Below are 20,186 nucleotides of genomic sequence, written 5' to 3' on the forward strand. Positions count from 1 at the left end.
TAAGCCTGACTTTAAAAAAGAATATATCTTGGAAGGGAGCGGGGATTCATAGATATGCCAGCGTTCTCTCTGAGGCCTGGTCTCCACGTAGCTCAGGGAGCCCCTGTTTGTGGACAGGCACCATGGAGAGGCACAGATCCCAGTGTGGTGGTGGGAGGGGTGGGAGGTCAGCCTGGCTTTTGCACGGGCAGCCCTCAGTCACGGGCGGCCCTCAGTCACGGGCGGCCCTCGGTCACGAGCAGCCCTCGGTCACAGCCATTAATCCCAGCTCCTCAGCAACGGGTGCATGTGTCTCGCTGCAGGACAGAAGCTGTTCATCCCAGACCTGTGCTTTGTTTTCTTCATTGGTTCATGACTGTTTGGGGTCATGCTGCAGAAGTCCTGTGTGTTCGGCCGCCAGGGCCACAGCAAGAGGAGAGCTTGCCTAACTCTCATTTTACTTTAGCCAGTGTCTTCTTCCATTTCCGTCTAATCACAAGCCGAGAACCTCAAAGAGCCTACCAGTCACTGTGGTAGGAACTTACGTACCTCCCTGGGAGCTTACTCTTCCCAGGAGTTAGAATTCCGATAGAGTAAGTGGCACATTTAGAATAATTCTCCTGGGTCACAGCAAAGTGAGATGCATCCTAACTGTATTTACTCCGAGTGCTTCGGGATTCACAGTTAAGAGAGGGAGATCGAGTTGCCGACGTTTCATTTGTACGTTCTTTTTTCTAAGCACAAGCGTACCTCGTTTTATTGTGCTTCTTTATTGCACTTGGCACACGTTGAGTTTTTTATAAATAAATTGGAGGTTTATGGCAACCCTGCGTCGAGCACATTCCAACAGCATTTGTTCGCTTCATGTCTCTGTCACATTTTGGTAATTCTTAACAATATTCCAAACTTTTCCATTATCGTATTTGCCGTGGTGATCTGGGATAAGTGATTATGACTTACCGAAAGCTCAGAAGATGGTTAGCATTCTTTGGCAATAAAATACTTTTAAATTAAGGTATGTACATCATTTGTTTTTGTTTTTTTTTACACAGAATGCTATTCCGTGTTTAAGAGACTACCGCATAGTGTGAACATCATTTTTATATGCACTGGGAAACCAAAATATTCGTTTGACTTGCTTTATTGCAGCATTCTGGACCCGAACCCACAATCTCTCCGAAGTATGCCTGTGTCCACAATTGCATTACAGGTAGAATTCTTTAAAGAAGAGACAGTATTATCACTAACAGGGATTGCTAATGATCACCAGTATTTTCATAGCACTGTATGATTTTTAAAACATTTCTTACTTGATTTTAATCGCCCTAGGAGATAGACAGGGCTGTAAATCCCATCTCACAGACGAGGAAACTGAGGCTGAGACGATAAATTACTCACCCGAGGTCTCACTTATCTATAAGTGCGAGAACCGAGGCGCGAAACCGGGTCTTCCAGCTCCTGGTGTTGCCATCAGTTCGTTAAATAATTTCATTTTCCTTCTCCAGTCTTGCACACAGTTCACTGGCAGGACCGGAGGGTCTTAACGCCTCATTAAACTTAATAAATGTTGCCCCACAAACCTTTATTAAAAAACACGTGGCAGTGCGCGTTGTCCAGTTATTTTGTGAACACTGTTTGTGCCAGCCTGCCACGTAGCCCGAGGGCCAGATGTTCAGAATCCTGAGAGCCACCGTGGACACATGCTTTTCTGAAGATCTTCCTCCTGTATTCGTTCTACGGATACCTCCTCCTGTCTCGTCCGTGTTCTGGTCTAATCACTCTGGGCCATACAAAGACAACTCTAACATGGATTTTTCCCTCCGGTTTATAATCTCGCAGGAAGAGCAGACACAGACCACACAGAGAGGACGTGATCGTGAATCGTACAGTTTCACAGAAGCCCTGAGAAAGGCGCTCTATGACATCAGTGTTGCGGACTTGGAAGGTGCCACTAAAGCGCTTGAACTTGTGGTTTGTTGTTTAATGCTGTTTCTTGACAAACCAGAGTGCTAAGAACTGCTGTGGTATTCGGCGGTGAAACTAAAGCCTCTGTGTTGGAGGAATTTCCTCGAAATTTCTTTGAAACCTACTGAAGCCAAGCGCACACACTCTCACCTCTGTTTCCTGTTGTCATCGTACACCCCACCTTACGGGAAACTGTGCTTCTTGTTGTTGCATTTCAAAGAAAAATTTGGTGAATTTTTTCAGCTTTGAAAGGGATGCATAGTGGCCTTATTTTGTCATGAAGCTGTTCCACAAATTCTATAAAAGTCAAAGGCTTCTGAGTCAAACAGCAGTTGGTTACACGTACACACCAGCATCCCTAAGGAGCACGCTCTCTGCATTGTCTCAAGTGGCCTTACCAGGTCAATCACATAAAATAGCCCTGATTATTACAGACGTCAACCAGACATAGGCTTTATCTATAGAAGGCAACACTGGTAAGCAAGCTTTGCAGTAAAGGTTGCTCTAAGAATAGAATAGAATGTAGTTCCTAGCCATATATTCTACTCACTAAAATGTTAAATGCTATAAACACTGGAAGTGTATCTCGTCAGCCTTAAAAATAAAAAATAGTATTTATTTAATGTTTATTAATGTTTTTTAATGTTTATTTATTTTGGAGAGAGAAAAAGAGAGCACCAGCAGGGGAGGGGCAGAGAGAGAGGGAGACACAGAATCCGAAGCAGGCTCCGGGCTCCGAGCCGTCAGCACAGAACCTGATGCAGGGCTTGAACTCACGAACCATGAGACCATGACCTGAGCCGAAGTCGGACCCTCAACCGACTGAGCCACCCAGGCACCCCCAAAAATAAATAATATTTTTTTTTATTTTTAAATTTTTTTTTTTTTAACATTTATTGATTTTTGAGACAGAGAGAGACAGAGCATGAACGGGGGGAGGGCCAGAAAGAGAGGGAGACACAGAATCTGAAGCAGGCTCCAGGCTCTGAGCTGTCAGCACAGAGCCTGATGCGGGGCTGGAACTCACGGACCGTGAGATCGTGACCCGAGCGAAGTCGGACGCTCAACCGACTGAGCCACCCAGGCGCCCCAATAATATTTTTTAAAAGAAAGAGAACACGCAGTGAGCCTAAGCACTTCATAGAAGTAATGATAATAATAAATACCTGTGGGCAGAGTTTACTGTCTACAAAACTATCTCACAGTTAATAGCTAAGCTATTGTCTCCTGGCCCGTAACCACCCCAGAGGCTGGTACTGGCGTCCAGGGGTCATGTTTCTCCGTTACCCGCTGCTCCCTGCCAGGCTCTACCAACAGGGAGCGCTGGAAGGGCTGGAGGAAGAGAAGGGCCCACCTCAAAAGTCTAGTAGGGATTGCGTTGAATCTGCAGATTGCTTTGGGTAACGTGGACTTTTTAACGATATTAGTTCTTCCAATCCATGAGCATGGAGTATTTGTCTTTCGGTCTGTGTCATCTTCAATTTCTTTCTGTCAGCTATATCCAAAAAGAAGAAGCAGTCTGAGCCCAGCTTCACAGGGCCTCTGGGATCTGATAACCCCCACTCTCTCCTCTGTTCTCCCAGCCCTTAGAGGAGGTAGCTGCTTCCTGAGGTCACCCTCTGTCAGCTCAGGGTCCCCTTCTCGTGTTTTAGTTCTCCAGTGCCTGTTTAACCCGTGCCTTAGAATAGATTCTCTCTGTTAAAGTAACCAGTGTGGTTTCTGTTTTCCTAATCTGCCCTTGATTAATACAGCCTTTAATGTCACAAATTGTGAGGCATATTTTACTGGTGAGGGATGGAGACTTACTTAAGTAACGTACAGTGATTTATCTGAAAGTACACAACCAGTAGTACACGAGCCAGGACCTGCACCTTCCACTTTGAGATCCTCTGCTTTCCATTTGTGTATTTATTTATTTATTTATTTATTTTTGAGAGAGAGAGCACATGCGCACATGAGCGGAGGAGGGACTGAGAAGGGGACAGAGGATCCAAAGCAGGCTCTACACTGACAGCAGAGACCCTGATGTGGGGCTCAAACTCAAACCGTGAGATCATGACCTGAGCTGAAGGCAGATGCTTAACTGACTGAGCCACCCAGGTGCCACCTGAACTTATTTAAAAAAAAGAATTTTATCCTTGGGCGTCTGGGTGGCTTAGTCGGTTATGTGTCTGACTTTGGCTCAGGTCATAATCGTACGGTTCGTGAGTTCGAGCCCCGCACTGGGCTTGGTGCCGTCAGTGTGGAGCCTGCTTGGGATCCTCTGTCTCTTCCTCTCTCTGCCTGTCTCTCCCCCACTCGCTCTCTCAAAAATAAACATTTGTTTAAGAAATAATTTTATGTTTACAGAAGAATTGTAAAGGTAGTGGAGAATTCCCATAATACCCTTCCTCCAGCTCCTGCTACTGTTAACCTCTTACACACCACGGTACATTTATCCCAACTAAAAATTAGCACAGGTGCATTACTATTTTAAACTACAGACTTTACCCAGCTTTCTTTTCACACACATTAAAAAAAAAAAAAAAAAAAAAAAAAAAAAAAAAAAAACCACAAAACAAAAAACCCTACAGACTTTATTAGGACCACCCCAGTTTTTCCATGTCTCTTTTCCGTTCCCAAATCGAATCCGGGATCCCACATCACCTTTGGTTGTCACCTCTCATCTGTGACAGCGTCTTAGTGTTTCCTTATTTCTCACGACCGTGACAATTTTGAGATGTACCGTTAGATATTCTCTAGAACTTCCCTTGGTTTGGGTTTTCTGGTAATTAGACCAAGGCTGCAGATTTGGGGGAAGAGTACCACAGAGGGAAGTGCTCCTCTGATCGCATCACCTCAGAGGTACCTGATAGCTCATGACTTACTACTGGCGATGGTGACCTTGATCACTTGGTCCAAGTGGGATCTGTCAGGTTTGCCCACTATACGCCTTTCCTTTTCCATAATTTATTTGTTAGAAGCCAGCCACTAAATCCCCTTGCTGTACTTTTCACTGCCCACGTAATTATGGAGCTGTGCTTTCCGAACAGATTATTATCCGGCGCTTAAAGGATCTTTGTGTTCATGGCCGCGAATTACAAACGTAGGAGTCAGATTCGTGATGTTGGGAGATGCGATGGTGTAGTGCTTCTTGGGGAATTATTATCCATTGTATCCATCTTTGTGTTGCACCATGTCAACTTGGAACTTGGCCGTCTTTAGTCTCAGGAAGCTTTTGGTTAACACTAGGACACCTGTTTATTCTTGATGAACTGGAATCACCTCTGACAAGCCCTGAAATACAAGCAGAAGCTCAGGGTCTTCACAGCATGCAGGAAATTGGTAAAAAGAGGAAGAGCCATAGAGACACGGTTGCTGGGAATAGGAAAATTGGAGATGTTAAATCATGTGGCTGAAGAAGTGGAGATTTGCAAGAACAGGCTGAGAGATGACAGGCACAGAGAGGTGCAGAGATCTCGGGTAGGAGGCCAAGGAAGGGACGGGGACGGATCCCACGAAGAGAGGGAAGCCAGTGACAAAAATCGAACTTCAGGCCGGACTCTGAACATGGTTTATTGTAATATGTGCATTTTGTCTCTGAGACTCACCATCCAGGACAATAGTTACAGTTCTAGCTGCTAGATTTCACTATATACAGTACTTAAATGAGCTTAGACTTTCATATGAGCCAAATAAAGTAGTTCAGTTGGGTTATGGAACCTTGGGTATTCACTGCTACTAAGGAGTGGCTGAAGAATAATCAGAGCTCTCACAACTTTTGGAACTTTAGCAGGGCAACATGGAGCTCATCACCTTGTTAAATTAGCTGCAGACTACAGATCGTAATGTTAATAACTTACAAATTAAAACCATCAGACATGAGCTATAGATTTTTATTGCATGCTATTTTGTTCTAATTATATGGGGTTTCCATATCTTGTGGTTAGCTAAAGAAAATAAAATCTCATTAGGGTCACCGATTCAGAGTAATGGCGTTCTTCCTAGGGCTGTATCTGTGAATGGATAGCCTCGCCAAAGTCTCCAGACCGCACCAGGGATGAGAATCCTGTAACTGATTGGCTTATAAACTTAACTATTTCCGTATTTCATACTGCCATTTTTTCAGGCAAGAGCATATTTTCTTTCCAGGAATATGAGAAGAGACTTGACAACTCTTGTGATTAACCTTGGACCTCATTTATATAGTTTTAGAGTCAGTATATTTCAGTGGGGCACAGGAAGACAGCAGAGCAGTTTACAGTTTTTTGGTTTTGCTTTTTTTTTATGTTTATTTTTTATTCATTCATTTATTTATTTATTTGAGAGAGAGCACGGGGGAGGGGCAGAGAGAGAGAGGGGGACAGAAGATCTGAAGCAGGCTCCACACTGACAGCAGAGAGTCTGATGCAGGGCTTGAACTCAAGAAACATGAGATCATGACCTGAGCCAAAGTCAGACACTTAACTAACTGAGCCACCCAGGCGCCCCAGTTTTTTGTTTTTTGAAATATGGAATGAAGAAGGCTTTGTTCCTCTTGCCCTTCTTAGGGATTGGCCTCTTGAAAATGCCTGTTTCAAAATGACTGGAAAACGAAGAGCCTGGGTGGCTCAGTCCATTAAGCATCCCAAGTTCGGCTCAGGTCATGATCTCACAATTGGGGAGTTTAAGCCCCGCATCAGGCTCTGTGCTGACAGTGAGGAGCCTGCTTGGGATTCTGTCTCCCTGTCTCTCTGCCTCTTGCCCACGTGCACACGCTGTCTCTAAAAATAAGGAAGTAAACATTTTTTAAAAATGACCAGAAAACTAGCATTTGGTGGCATTAGAACATTCATATGCTTCATTGGGGGAGAAATAGGTGTTGTGTATTAAAATACCTATTTCAGCTAATGCTGCTGCTTGTCTCTTTGGACACATTCTTCGCATACAGTGTCAGGCATCTCAAAATCTCTTGCTTAAAAGTGGATTCTTATTTGTGAGCTGGGTTATGAGTCTTCTGACCAGATGAAATCCGGAAGTCAGGCGTCTGGAATGGAGTGCTTGTCTGAAAGTAGTTTCTCTGGCCATTAGTCATTATTTACCAACTTGCCTGGAGGGAAAAGATGACTGTGTCTGCTTTAATAAAAGCACTACTTCTTCCCTTTTAACCCCCCTTAAAATTAGCTGGTGTTAGGCAAAACCCTGTATATCTAAAAACAGCTCATCCTCAGGAAGGTACTTTTATTTTAGGAGCACAGTAGGATTGGGTTGTGCTTTATCCTGATCCTTCCCGGGAGGGGCCTGGTTTTGGCGAGGGCTTTCTGTCAGTGGGGAACTGAAAGTCGAGTAGGTTTCATTTGTCACCAAAGCAGTACATAGCAATGGTCACTGACCTAGATCCGTGTGGTTTCATGGTGGATGCTTTACTCTGCAGTGGATTTTCCATGTTTTTCTTATCACCGGTTAGAGGGATTGGAGAGACTTGGTTAATTGGGCACACTCATACTAGGGTTTAAATATTTTGGGAAAGGTCAACATAAGATGTGATGTCACATGGCCATGACATTGGTCCTGTGTGCTTCCTGCCAGGAGACCTTGCAGAAGAGTTAACGGACTATAAATAGGCTGCCTTCTTGGACTGATTCCTTTGGTAACCAACCCTGAACACAGAGCATCTTTGTGTTCAGGTCATCGTGTGACACCCTCTTGGTGTGTCCCTCACATTTCTGATATAAGCGAAAAGAGTGTCTTGTATGTTGTCAGCTTTGTGATCGCCAGTCTTTTTACACTGGTGATTGACTCCCCACGAGGGTTGGATGGGAGATTCGTGAAAAGGGGTTTTTAACAGCTGTGAATATAGCTTATTTGATGCTCTGGTCTATAGCAGGGACAATACAGTCTGTCTCAGCGCTGCAGCTGGTAAATAGGCAAATTCATTTCAGAGCACTCAAGCCGAGACTAAACTGTTCTCCCCTGACACCGATCTAAGAAAATGTTCTAAAGCATCGCAATTCTAAAAATACCCACTGGTGAGTCTAGGACACACTACACATCTGAGAAGAGGGGAAATAGCGAAAGCTGAGAACATAAGCAGACATCAAATAAAAAGGAGGTGGCATTTACATATAAAAATCCAAAAAATCTATAAAAGACAGGGTTTCTGTAGTGCTGTAAATGAGTTCTTCGTCTGACCCCAGATGTCGGTTTCCATAGTAACTATTACTTGATTCTTTAGTACAAATATTACAAGACTGCTAATATATTAGATGAGTTCTTTTCTATTTTAATCATTGAAGATTGGCTAAAATAATATCCTCTCTCTTTGGAAGCAGGTTTTTGGCATTTGGGGCCTTTGCTTTCCTAAATAAAAACTGCATTAGTGCATTTGAATTTGCTTTTCTCCCCCACCTTTTTTCTTCCCTGTTTTTTTCTTTTTTTCTATTAAGATTTCTTCCAAGGAATGTTCATGGCATCACTGTTTGTAATAGTGAAAACTAGAAACAGACCAAGTGTTCATTAGTGAACGATTAGTGACTAAGTCATGGCATGAGGTAGACTTCTCTCAAAGAACCCCAGGGCCCCTTGGAACAATTCCGGGGATCAGAGAAAAACACAAGATTAACCTGGAATATCTTGTGGGACCAGAAAGTAAGGAAATGCTCAGAAAACAATGGGGGCATGTCAAAGGACACAGTAACCACCTTGAAGGAGCCCCCCCACAGCCAAATCTGGGAGGCTGTATGCATCTGATCAGGCCTAAATCTAATAGTAAACGTTAGCAAATTATGTACTTAAAAACTTTTTTATTGAAGTTAATTGCTTATTTTTATGAATGGCTATAGCCCTTTTTATAGACTACTGGGAATCGCCTAATAATTTACAACTAAAATAAGATGTTCTATTACCTTACATGCCTTGTGACCATATTTTCTACGACAAAATGTGTGCATCCGTTGGGGTGGTTTAACAAAATACTTGAAAATTAGAATGGTTTAGAAGTCTAGGATATATGGTTGATACACACACACATATATACATGTGTATACTTTGTACGTATACACACACACACACACACACACACACACACACTCACACACCCAGCAACGCATGCTTCTGTTGAGTCTAAACTGGCAGTTCCACATTTGGTCACTAGGTGGCACTTGGCCAGCGTAAGGCTAACGTAAAAGGAAACTGATGAACACCAGGATAAAAGGCCAAAGAGGAACTTGCTCAGTATTCACAGGGAACCCTGATTGGCAGTCCCCTGGGGCTCATTGAAAGGGTTCATTTGGCTGAGCCTGTACCATACTCCTATCCTGGACATGAGGTGTTTGGGATTTAAATTATTCTGAGATTTGGTCTTATTTCAGTGCAGAAGCAGCAGGCCAGTGAGCGCAGTGGCCCAACAAAAGCTGTCACGGCTCTGGGCCCCTTACAAGCAGGACCAGGAGAGGTGTGCCGGGTCCCTCATTGAATCCCAGGCCTAGCACGGAGTACTCAGGATGAAGCGAGAGTGTCGAATGGATGGGTACCCATCTTTGTGCTTTGAAAATAGTTTAGAGGAACCCACTGTGCTCTGGAAATCTCTCTCAGTGCCATGCGTTTGAGCACCTCGGGCAGGAGAGGAGCAGTGACTGCCCCTGCTGTGGCCGCCATACCCTGAATGTACATTTGTGTCTCCTGCAGGTGCTGTTAGATCTTACAAACAAAAGGAGTTTGTCATGCTGTGCTCCAAGAAAGCTTTTCTCTGAGAAGACCTTAGATACTCCTGTTAGAATTTAAAAGGAGCATGGCATTAGGTATGCTTTTGTATGTACTGCTGGCTAAGCAAGCGTAAGGATGGAATCCAGAGTTTCGACTGTAACTTGTAGAACCTAACAGGATGCGGTGCCTTCTGCAATGAGTGTTTAACGGTCAGGCTCTCTACGCTCTGCTCAGGTTCCTAGAATACTCCCGGGGTCAGAACAACCCATAGACTTGCCCTGCACTAGCTGAGGCAGCTACAAGAGAAAGAACCAGAACTCTTGGTTCTGGGTTCAAATCCTGATTCTGCTATTAGGCCTGGATCTTCAGTAACCATACAATCTTTTGAATCTCAGTTTCTTTATCTGCAAAGTGAGGATGTTAATACTGACTTTCTTCATTTATCCCATCAGCCAGCATAATTTTTGAGTTCGTCCGGGACTTTACAATCTGGTGTGCATGGCAAACACGTCTCCCAGCGTTGAGCCTATTGAATAAAAATGTATTTAAACTGGGGACGGATGGTGGCGACGGAAGCACGGCGTGTGAATGTACGTGAGGCCACCAAACCGTGTACTTAAAATGGTGAAGGTGAACATTTTCATGTTCTGTGTATTTTACCACAATCAAGTAAAGTAAAATGAAAAACAAAATATCCAAAGAACCCAGCATGGTCCTGGCACATAGTAGACTCAGGATCCACTCGGTAACCATCCATTGAGCTCGGGAGTGAGTGGTGACAAGGAGGACCACTAGATACAAGTGCCCTGGCACAATTAGCCCAGTCGGTGGGAAGAAATGGCCTTTTCTGTCTTGGACAAAGCATGCCACCAGGCCCACCGATGGAGGAAGACTGTCGAGCCTCTGCAGGGCATATCCTGACTTCTTGCCTCAAGCTCAAGGTGGGCGTATGGAATGCCTTCCTGTTCCTCAGGCATCATCCTGGAGCACATCAACTGAACAGCCTCATGAAGGACGCCTAACTGCAGTTTCGGGGATTCTGCTTCACTCTTCATAACGAAGACAGGGTTTAGGTAAAGACGAGTGGACAAAGAATTAAGTTTGGTCTGGTCAGGGACTGATGGACAAAACCTCTGAGGTCAGTACCTTTATGACCGAGGATTGAGGCTCAGGGATTATTCGAGGTGGAGGACGAAGAGCATTAGTTTTTCTTTTTCACTTTCCTTTTGTTTTTCTTTGTTTGGGGGTATAGAGGGTAAAGGGTGAAGAAAGAAGGAAGAATCGCCTTTTTTTTTTTTCTTTTTTTAAACTCAGGAGTTATGGATAACTCCCAAGTACCTGTGCAAATGAATATGATTAACTTTGCTACTCCAGAAAAAAATTTTAATCCCAAAGTCATTTATTTTGGCTTTAGAATAGACTAGCACTTGTGTCGGATTTTCTCGCCTAATTACTTTTTGCTTAAGCTTGTTTTAAAATTGTTTTAAATTCCTTTAGTGTGACAGCCTAGGGAAGTGGGGGGGGGGGGAGGGGAACAGGCCACAGAGAGGATCTGAACTAGAATTGAAGCTTTCCTATAGAAAAGCCCCCTCATACGCTGCCAGTGGGAGAGCAAAATTGGAATCAGCTTTCTGGAAAACAATTTGGCAAAATATTTTTTAAAGTCTTCAAAATATGCTTACTCTTTGATCCAGTAATTCCACTTCTAGGAATTTGTCCTAAAGAAGTAATCAAACAAGCATGCAGTAATGTAGGGACAAGGCACTCACCACAACATTGGTATCGGCAAAAACAACAAATAAAAGAAGAAGAAGGAAAACCAATGGAAAGCATTGAATAATATGGAATTTTTCAAAGAAAGTACGCTGCTGTCTCTGATGTGTGTAGCCACATTGGCAGATTGATTACAGACTTTAAAAGTGTTTACCGCATCTTTCTAAATGAGAAACGGAAAAAATTAGTGGGCACGGCTGCATAGATATCTCTGCACAGAAACAGTGCAGAGATACAGAGATGGGTGGGTAAGTAGACAGGGAGATGGACAGATGGATGAGTGAGGGGGTAGATGCCTGTCTGGAGAGACATATTCGGCAGTGTTAACTTTGGTGTTGCTGAGTGCTGAAATTATGGCTGATTTTGTAGTGTTTGTGTGTTTTTCAGATTTTCTGCTTGAACACGTATTGCTTTATAATTAGAAAAGCCAACCACCCTGTATTTTAAAAGAATACATGTTTAATGTATCCATGAAAAAGTAAAATGTTGCTATCTAATACCCACAAGGTGGGTAATCTGAAGGTGCATGATTGTAGACTGAATGTATTTTCTTAAGGGTCCCATTTCATACAAGTGAATTATCAGCAGTCATACTGAATACATAAAATCACACATACCGCGGGTTAAATTATGTTTCCCAAGAAAAAGAGCCACATTCAGCAAAAATCTGTGAAGGTACAATTAGAGTATAATGTGGGCATCCTATTTTCTGATCCCAGCACTAGGAGGTAGACTCTTAGAGCCTAGGAGGACCACAGTTTGGCCAAGCTACAGAGACTGGCGGGTTTTCTGTGAATTATATGTAAAAAACGTATATTGTCCAGGTAACACTAGAACATTCTTAACTGTCTGAAAGCAAGTCTCGCTTAACGTTTCTACTGTTTTCCCTTTCTTATCACATTATCATCATACAGAACTCCAAATCCAGCCCTCTAAGTGGGGCAAGAGTGAAAGCATAAGGTAAATGACAGGCAAGCACAGACCTCTTAGGACCCCAAAATAGCTCTTGGCTCACATTTTAAAGGACTCTGCTTTATATAACCAGCTGCAGGGAAAATTTGTTCTTCACTGTTTGCAGCCTCAGCTCTGTACACAGGATGGGCTTCTCTTTTATTTACGGTCCCTAAATCCCGAAGACACCATGTGGCTTCACTGAAGGAAAAACCTCGCAGGTCTGGCTCCCTGTCGTCTCAGGTCAGATGGAAAAGCCTTTTGTGATTAACTCGGCCACAGTATGTCCTTTGGTATTTGGAACTTCAGTGAGAGTTTTTATTAGTTACTCACATTTCGAATCCTGACTCAAATGAACTGCATCTAATGGAAAAAGCAGAGAAATATTGCCCTTTTGACGCCAAATCGAATCTCTGACTCTCCGTTCTACCACTAGCTGTGACCTTGGGCAAGTTCACTTAACATGTCAGGTCCGGGTGCCCTCACTTAGTTAGGAGAGTGGCGCCTTCCCGTCTCACCTCGCAAAGCTGTTGTTTGACAGCCTTGAAGCTGTGTACCAGCCGGGGACAGTGACTGGTCTCTATAAACATGCTGCCTTCTCACTTTGCTTCCGACAGTTTCCTTATGCCGCCCCACCTCCCCAAGAACCTGTGAAGACTCTGAGAAGCCTGATCAACATCCGAAAGGACACACTAAGACTTGTAAAGTAAGTTCCCCTGGGGCTGGGGCTCAGGCCCGGTTCTAGGTGCGGAGCAGCTCCCCTCCCCCACCCCTCAAGAGACTAGCAGAGCAGTTTGCTGCCAGACCCAGAATCTCATTCCCCTGGCCTCAAGGATGTGAACTGCCCTGGCAGTGATCGAGCAGCCCCTGTCCACGTAGATTAGGTCTTCCCGCATCCAGATTGTCCAGAACTTTATGTGAGAGTCTGTGTTCATGAAAGACTTTCCCCTTTCCCAGAAGCAGTCTTTATTCTTGTTTTATGATAAAAAAATATATATATATATTGGAGCGCCTGGGTGGCTCAGTCGGTTAAGTGTCGGAGCCTCTTATCTCGGCTCAGATCATGATCGCGTGGTTCATGAGTTTGAGCTCCTGACAGCAAAGAGCCTGTTTGGAATTCTCTCTCCCTCTCTCTCTTCCTCTACCCCACTCGTGCTCACTGTCTCTTAGTTTTTTTTTGTTTTTTTTTTTGTTTTTTTTAATGCTTATTTATTTTTGAGAGAGAGGAAGAGACAGAGCACAAGCGGGGTAGGAGCAGAGAGAGAGGGAAACCCAGAATCTGAAGCAGGCTCCAGGCTCTGAACTGCGAGCACAGAAGCCGACGTGGGGCTTGAACCCATGAACCGTGAGATCATGACCTGAGCCGGTCAGACGCTTAACCGACTGAGCCACCCAGGCGCCCCTATCTCTCTCAAAATAAATAAATAAATAAAATTATTGAGGGGAAAAAGTGAATCTTGCAGCTACCTCAGCAAGCTTGTGGAAAAATGGGATATTTGCAGTTGGAATATAAAAGCATTATTTTATTGCTTATATTTACTTTTTAATTTATTCTTCATCTCATGTGTCCTTCCTCAGAGGAACTCCTTGTGTCCTTGTCTGGTTAATCATCATCATCATTATTAAGTATCTTCAACATTTACCTTCTCTGTACAGTCCGTAAGATAGTGTAACTTTTACACTGATGCTGCCCTCCAGGTAGCATGCTAATCTGATGCCCACTGGTCCCCTGGGAAGACAGCTTTGGCTGGGGCAAATCACAGATCTCAGGTTTTTCTGAACGGACAAGGAAGATGACTCATGAGTCCATTTTATGCCCGTATAGGTCAGTCCTGTTAGCGGTAGGAAGTTTTATTTCTGATCGTTTTTAAGACGTAACTCATATGCTGTACAATTCGCCCGTTTAAAGTGTGCAATTCAGTGGTTTTTAGTATATTCAGGGTTGTGCAGTCATCACCACCATCTAATTTTAGCACATTTTCATCACCTCCAAAAGAGACCCTGAACTCACTGCTGGTGACTCCACATTTTCCCTGAAACCCCTCTTTCAGGCCTAAGCAACCACTAATTTACTTCTGTGTTTCTCTCCTGATTTGTATACAGTATTTCATTTGTCCCTGAAGTTCTGACTGCTTCCCCAACGATTTCCCCAGCCCTGGAGTCAACTCTGGGGACCAGGCAGCCAAGGAGGTGCTTGCTCTGTGCGCCGAGCAGCCTGCAGGCGGGTGCTCACCTTCCGTGGGGCAGCTCCCGCCGCAGCAGAGTGGCTCGCGGCCCGTGAGCCCTCGGGAGCCAGCGGCTGTCGGCCACTCTCTCCGCTTTCCCTCACCCTATAAGTCCTTTCCCGTCCGTAACGTAGAGAGCTACACCACACTTTACCTTTAATGGCTCTTGTCAGAATTCAGCAAGATAATAGGAAGAAAACACCTGCTGTTCAATAAATATTAAGGTGAAGGGTGTTTCGGGTCTGTTTTTCTGAGATTATGAGAATAGGGTAAATACTGATTCACAGATTTCCAGGTAAAAATGGAGGATTGAACATCTTTCACTTGCTGTCAAAACCCACTAATAAGAGAATTTTCAACAGCATAAATCCAGTCGCGCCTGGGTGGCTCAGTCCGTTAAGCTTCTGACTCTTGGTTTCAGCTCAAGTCATGATCTCACGGTTTGTGGGATGGAGCCCCGCATGGGCTCTGTGCTGACAGTGCAGAGCCTGCTTGGGATTCCTTCTCTTTGACTCTCTCTCTGCCCCATCCCTGCTCATGCTCTCTCTTTCCCTCTCAGAATAAATAAATAAACAAACATTTTTTTCAAAAGCATAAATCCTGGGGCGCCTGGGTGGTTCAGTCGGTCAAGCGTCTGACTTCGGCTCAGGTCATGACCTTGCGGTTTGTGAGTTCGAGCCCCGCATCGGGCTCTGTGCTGACAGCTCGGAGCCTGGAGCCTGCTTCGGATTCTGTGTCTCCCTCTCCCCCTGCCCCTCCCCTGCTTGCACTCTGTCTCTCAAAAATAAACGTTAAATTTTTTTTAATAAAAAAAGCAATTTTAAAAAGCATAAATCCAGAAGAAGTGGGGGAATGGGACAAATGGTACGAGTTAAATAATACAGCAGGCCTGTGAAATCAGGATCCCAAGTGAGCCAAAGGAAAAGCTGAGAATCACCCAGTGGAACTGTGACCCCCCCCCCCAAAGGCTCAGGCAATGGCAGTACCAGGACCTCTGGATATCGAGGTGCAAGGCTAACATGAAGAGCATTGGTGGGAAGCCTGCTCAAGAGGCGGTCAGATCCTCTCTTTGCCACACAGCCAGAGCTGCCCTCTGCACACCCTGGCAGAAGGCTGGCAGGCGATTCTCAGTGAAAAGTTAAAACAGAGACTCTGTGGACTTGGGAGACCCAGGGACAGCTAAAGTTGGACCCAGTACTAAAGATGGGGGCTAAGGGAATTTAGGCACACTGGATGCTGAACCCTCCAGCCTGCCCACCACCCAACACTGTCTGCCCCCAGAATGCTGGCTGCCAGGCCCTTGTCCAAAGAGAGGAACACTGTCTCTGAGGAGCAGGAGCCTCCCAGATGGGAAGACCAAAGAGACTGGCCTTGGAGATTCCTCCAAAGACCCGGATTGGTCCCTGGGGAAGCCCAGGGTCCCCAAACCCCACCATGCATTCCAAGTTCCAATCGGAGATTTAATTTCTTAAAGATGAGCAGACAACCAAAGATTCCTAGATGCATAGGGAGTGCCTATAATATGAAAGACGGTGGCAAGGTGTGCCTAGGGGGCTCAGTTGGTTAAGTGTCCGACTCTCGAACTCGGCTCCGATCTTGATCTCAGGGTCCTAAGTTCAAGCCCCAAGTTAGGCTCCACATCCAGCGTAGAGCCTACTTAAAGACAAAAGAGGGGCGCCTGGGTGGCTCAGTCAGTTAGGCATCCGACTTCGGCTCAGGTCATGATCTCACGGTTGGTGGGTTCAAGCCCCGCCTCGGGCTCTGCTGACAGCTTGGAGCCTGGAGCCTGCCTCAGATTCTGTGTCTCTCTCTCGCTCTGCTCCTACCCCACTCAATGTTCTGTTTCTGTCTCAAAAATAAATAAACATAAAAAAAAAAAAATACAAAATATACGGGCCAAACAAACCAACAGGAAAAAATATAACTAAGTGGAAATAAAAACTGCAGGAAGAGAAAAAGCTCATTTGTAGCCTCAGAGACAGTAGATGCTGTCTTATTTCATGGACGCAATGACACAGGCCATTTAGGAAATAAACAAGACTCACAAACAGCAGAAATGAAAATGTCAATAGAATGGAGGAAGAAAAGTTGAAATTTTCTAGAAAGTGGGCCAAAAAGGTTGAGATACAGAAAATAGAAGAAGAAAGATCCAAAGCGTAGAGTGCCAGTTTACAAGGTGTCGTATCCAATAATGGTTCTAGGAAGAGAACAGAGACTATAGAAGGAAGGAAATCATCATTAACGGCATAACTAATTTAAGAAAATTTCCCAGAACCAGAGGGCGTGAGTTTCTAAATTGAACGGACCACTGGAGGGGCGCCTGGGTGGCTCAATCGATTAAGGGTCTGACTTCAGCTCAGGTCTTGATCTCACCATTCACAGGTTCAAGCCCCGTGTCAGGCTCTGTGCTGACAGCTCAGAACCTAGAGCCGGCTTCCGATTTTGTGTTTCCCCATCTCTGCCCTTCCCCCACTCATGTTCTGTCTCTCTCTTTCTCAAAAATAAACATTTGAAAAAATTTAAAAAAAAAAAAAAAGGACTACTGGAGTGTTGAGTTCAATGGATGATAAGGCAGAGATTATGTATCAGAGGGAAAAGGGCCAGCAGTTGGAATGGCTTCTTGAGGCAGTGTAGACGCCAGAGGATGATGCAGCAATGTTTTCAAATGGCTTTTTAGATGTATTTACGACCCAGCACTCTTTATTCAACCAAATAATCTTTTCTTTTTTTTTTTTTTAATTTTTTTTTTCAACGTTTTTTATTTATTTTTGGGACAGAGAGAGACAGAGCATGAACGGGTGAGGGGCAGAGAGAGAGGGAGACACAGAATCGGAAACAGGCTCCAGGCTCCAAGCCATCAGCCCAGAGCCTGACGCGGGGCTCGAACCCACGGACCGCGAGATCGTGACCTGGCTGAAGTCGGACGCTTAACCGACTGCGCCACCCAGGCGCCCCAATCTTTTCATTTTTAAGTGTATTTATTTATTTTGAGAGAGAGAGCGCGAAAGAGAGAGAAGAGAGCACACAAGCAGGGAAGGGGCAGAGAGAAGGAGAGGCAGAGTCCCAAGCCGCAGGCTCCACGCCGTCAGTGCAGAGCCTGATGCGGGGCTCAAATTCACAAACTGTGAGATCATGACCTGAGCCGAGATCAAGAGTCGGACGCTTAACCGACTGCCCCAGCCAGGCGCCCCTCAACCAAACTTTTAGTGTGGTGTGACTGTAGAACAAAATCTCTCAAAAAGTTGATCCCTCCAACACGTCCTTTTTCAGGAGGCTAGTGGAAGAGGTGCTCTGCCACAGTGAAAGCGTGCCCCAAGGAAGAAGAAGCCAGGAGATGCAGGAAAGAGGTGGAGGGGACTTCCCGGGGTAACGGGGGGAGGGTGGCTCCGGGTGGTTGCACCCAGGCACAGAGGGCCTGGGGTCCAGCTAGGACCCCCCTCAAGAAGACAAAATGCGTGGAACACCCGGCACTTCTGGACATGGAGAGATTTAGACGGATGGCCAGCAGAGGGCTAGGGTCTGAATTAGTGAGAAAGTACCGAGGAAACCGAGCGACTGAAAGAGAAATGAGCACAAACTCTTGAGAAAAAGGGAAAGAAAAATACTCAGAGATTACTCTGTGGCTAAGCTGGGAACCACGTCTGTATAATCACAGTAAGACAGACGCGGATGTGCTGAACTAGCAGAATCGAGATAGAGCGTACTGGGGGGCGGGGGGTGGGTACTACATATGGGGCAGCGCGAGGAAAGAGAAAGAAATCCTGGTTCCCACAGTACGAAGTCAGCGGCTAGCACCTGGAACTGAAGAGTCCGGAATGATCCACGTGGGGTGCCTGGGTGGCTCGGTCGGTTAAGTGTCCGACTTCGGCTCAAGTCACCATCTCACCGTTCACGGGTTCGAGCCCCTCGTCAGGCTCTGTGCTGACAGCTTAAAGCCTGGAGTCTGCTTTGGATTCTGTGTCTCCCTCTCTCTCTGTCCCTCCCCTGTTTGTGCTCTGTGTCTGTGTCTGTCTCGGTCTCAAAAATAAAAATAAAAACATTTAAAAAAATAAAAAGGATAATCTAAGCATGTTGTATAGAAAATAGGTAAGTGCGACAATGATCAGCTAAACGAGGTAAAGATTGTCTCTGAAGAGGGGGAAAGGAGGGGGGAGGGCCTGCTATGATAGTAACAAGCCCCGTGGAAACGAAGCTATGTGATTAGTAACTTCGATTACAACAAAACTAAAGAAAAAAAAAGAAAAACAGGTCTGGCAAGTGCACAAATGTTCATTATAACACCGCAAAACATCAGAAGTCACCTAAATGCCCAACAGCAGTGCTCACGGGGTGTTCAGCCATCACTCGAAATGAAGGTGCGGGCCTAAGTTTCCGACCCTGGAGAGAAGCTCACGATGTATGAAGTGTAAAAATTTGTAAAAGGTAAATTGAAAACTGGTTTGCGAGCTCCCAAACGCCACGTCTTCCTGGTTTTCTAGGTGTGCCGAGGAAGTGAAGACCCTGGGAGAAGAGGCAGGCAGAGCTAAAGTCCACTACAATGTGGAGTTCACCTTTGACACTGACGCTCGGGTGGCCATCACCATCTACTATCAGGCCACGGAAGAGTTCCAGAACGGGATTGCCAGGTAAGAACGAGAGGCCAGGTGAGCCACGTCCCTCCCAGACAGGCGAGCCTTCCGCGCTCACCTGTGGGGAAAAAACCTACGGACCGGGTGAGATCTGGTTCCTGAGCTCAGACTTTCTTCTGCAGAGCCCCACCTCTCTGCCTTTTCCCTTCAATCTGGGCCAGCTTGCGCAGCGGCAGATGATGGCACAACCTTTCATCTCATCAAGATGCTGCTAAAAATCTGTTAAGCCACCTTCGTGCGGATGTGTGGGTTGGACATATAATCTTAACAGCGTTCCCAAGCAAGAGCAAAGGACACATTAGAAGGAAATATTTCCTTTCCTTTTCTGTACCTAGAGCCCGTTGATACTGAGGCCAGGCGTGGGACGGAGGAAGCGGTCAGATCCTTCTGGGCTAGATACTGACTTTTGCTTTGTCTCCCTCTCTGATGGACAGCTACATCCCCAAGGACAACAGCCACCAGTCGGAGACGGTGCACTACAAGCGAGGGGTCGGCCAGCAGTTCTGCCTGCCCTCCCACACCGTGGACCCCTCAGAGTGGGCGGAAGAGGAGGTGAGCTGCCTCGGGGGGCGGTGACAGGCTGCTGGGAGAAAGCCTGGGGGCAGGTCCCTCACGTGGACCCAGATGGGCCTAGGACCTAGTCGGGACTCCGGCCGGCAGTGCCTGGACCGCCCAGATGCTGGGAGGCCATGTTCTTCAGCGCTGTAACTTCTCCTTGCCCTTAAAACACACCTCATGTCGATAGCTTTTCTGTTCCAAAGTAGCGCGTTCACCCCGGGTGTTTTGAGAAAGTCACGTTCAAAGAGAAGAACCTGCCAGTTAGAGGGCTTCACAGCCATGAGACTTTAGAAAGCAACGGTGGCCTCCAGTTAAACAGACTTAGGTGGTCGCGAAGTTGACGAACGAGAGCAGAGATGAAGTTAATGCTTCTTGACGATGTCTCCCTCTCTGATGGATTACTGGGCCATTTAAACGTGTTAAGTCTTTCCTCCCCCCCCCCCCC

General features: G+C 45.6%; 1 protein-coding gene across 5 annotated transcripts in view; it reads left to right on the forward strand.

Annotated features, from left to right (window-relative positions):
• The window catches only part of RNF157 (ring finger protein 157), an 81,991-nt gene that overhangs the window by 40,085 nt on the left and 21,720 nt on the right, over positions 1 to 20,186 (forward strand). For all 5 annotated transcript variants that reach the window (XM_053893343.1, XM_053893345.1, XM_053893344.1 and 2 more), the window contains exons 3-5: positions 12,948 to 13,036; positions 19,034 to 19,180; positions 19,618 to 19,735. In XM_053893343.1, the coding sequence (XP_053749318.1) occupies positions 12,948 to 13,036; positions 19,034 to 19,180; positions 19,618 to 19,735 (354 nt within the window). The remainder of the gene's footprint in view (positions 1 to 12,947; positions 13,037 to 19,033; positions 19,181 to 19,617; positions 19,736 to 20,186) is intronic.

This window comes from Panthera pardus, unplaced genomic scaffold, assembly GCF_024362965.1.
Source record: "Panthera pardus isolate Hobbes unplaced genomic scaffold, ASM2436296v1 HiC_scaffold_3, whole genome shotgun sequence".
Lineage (NCBI taxonomy): Eukaryota > Metazoa > Chordata > Mammalia > Carnivora > Felidae > Panthera > Panthera pardus.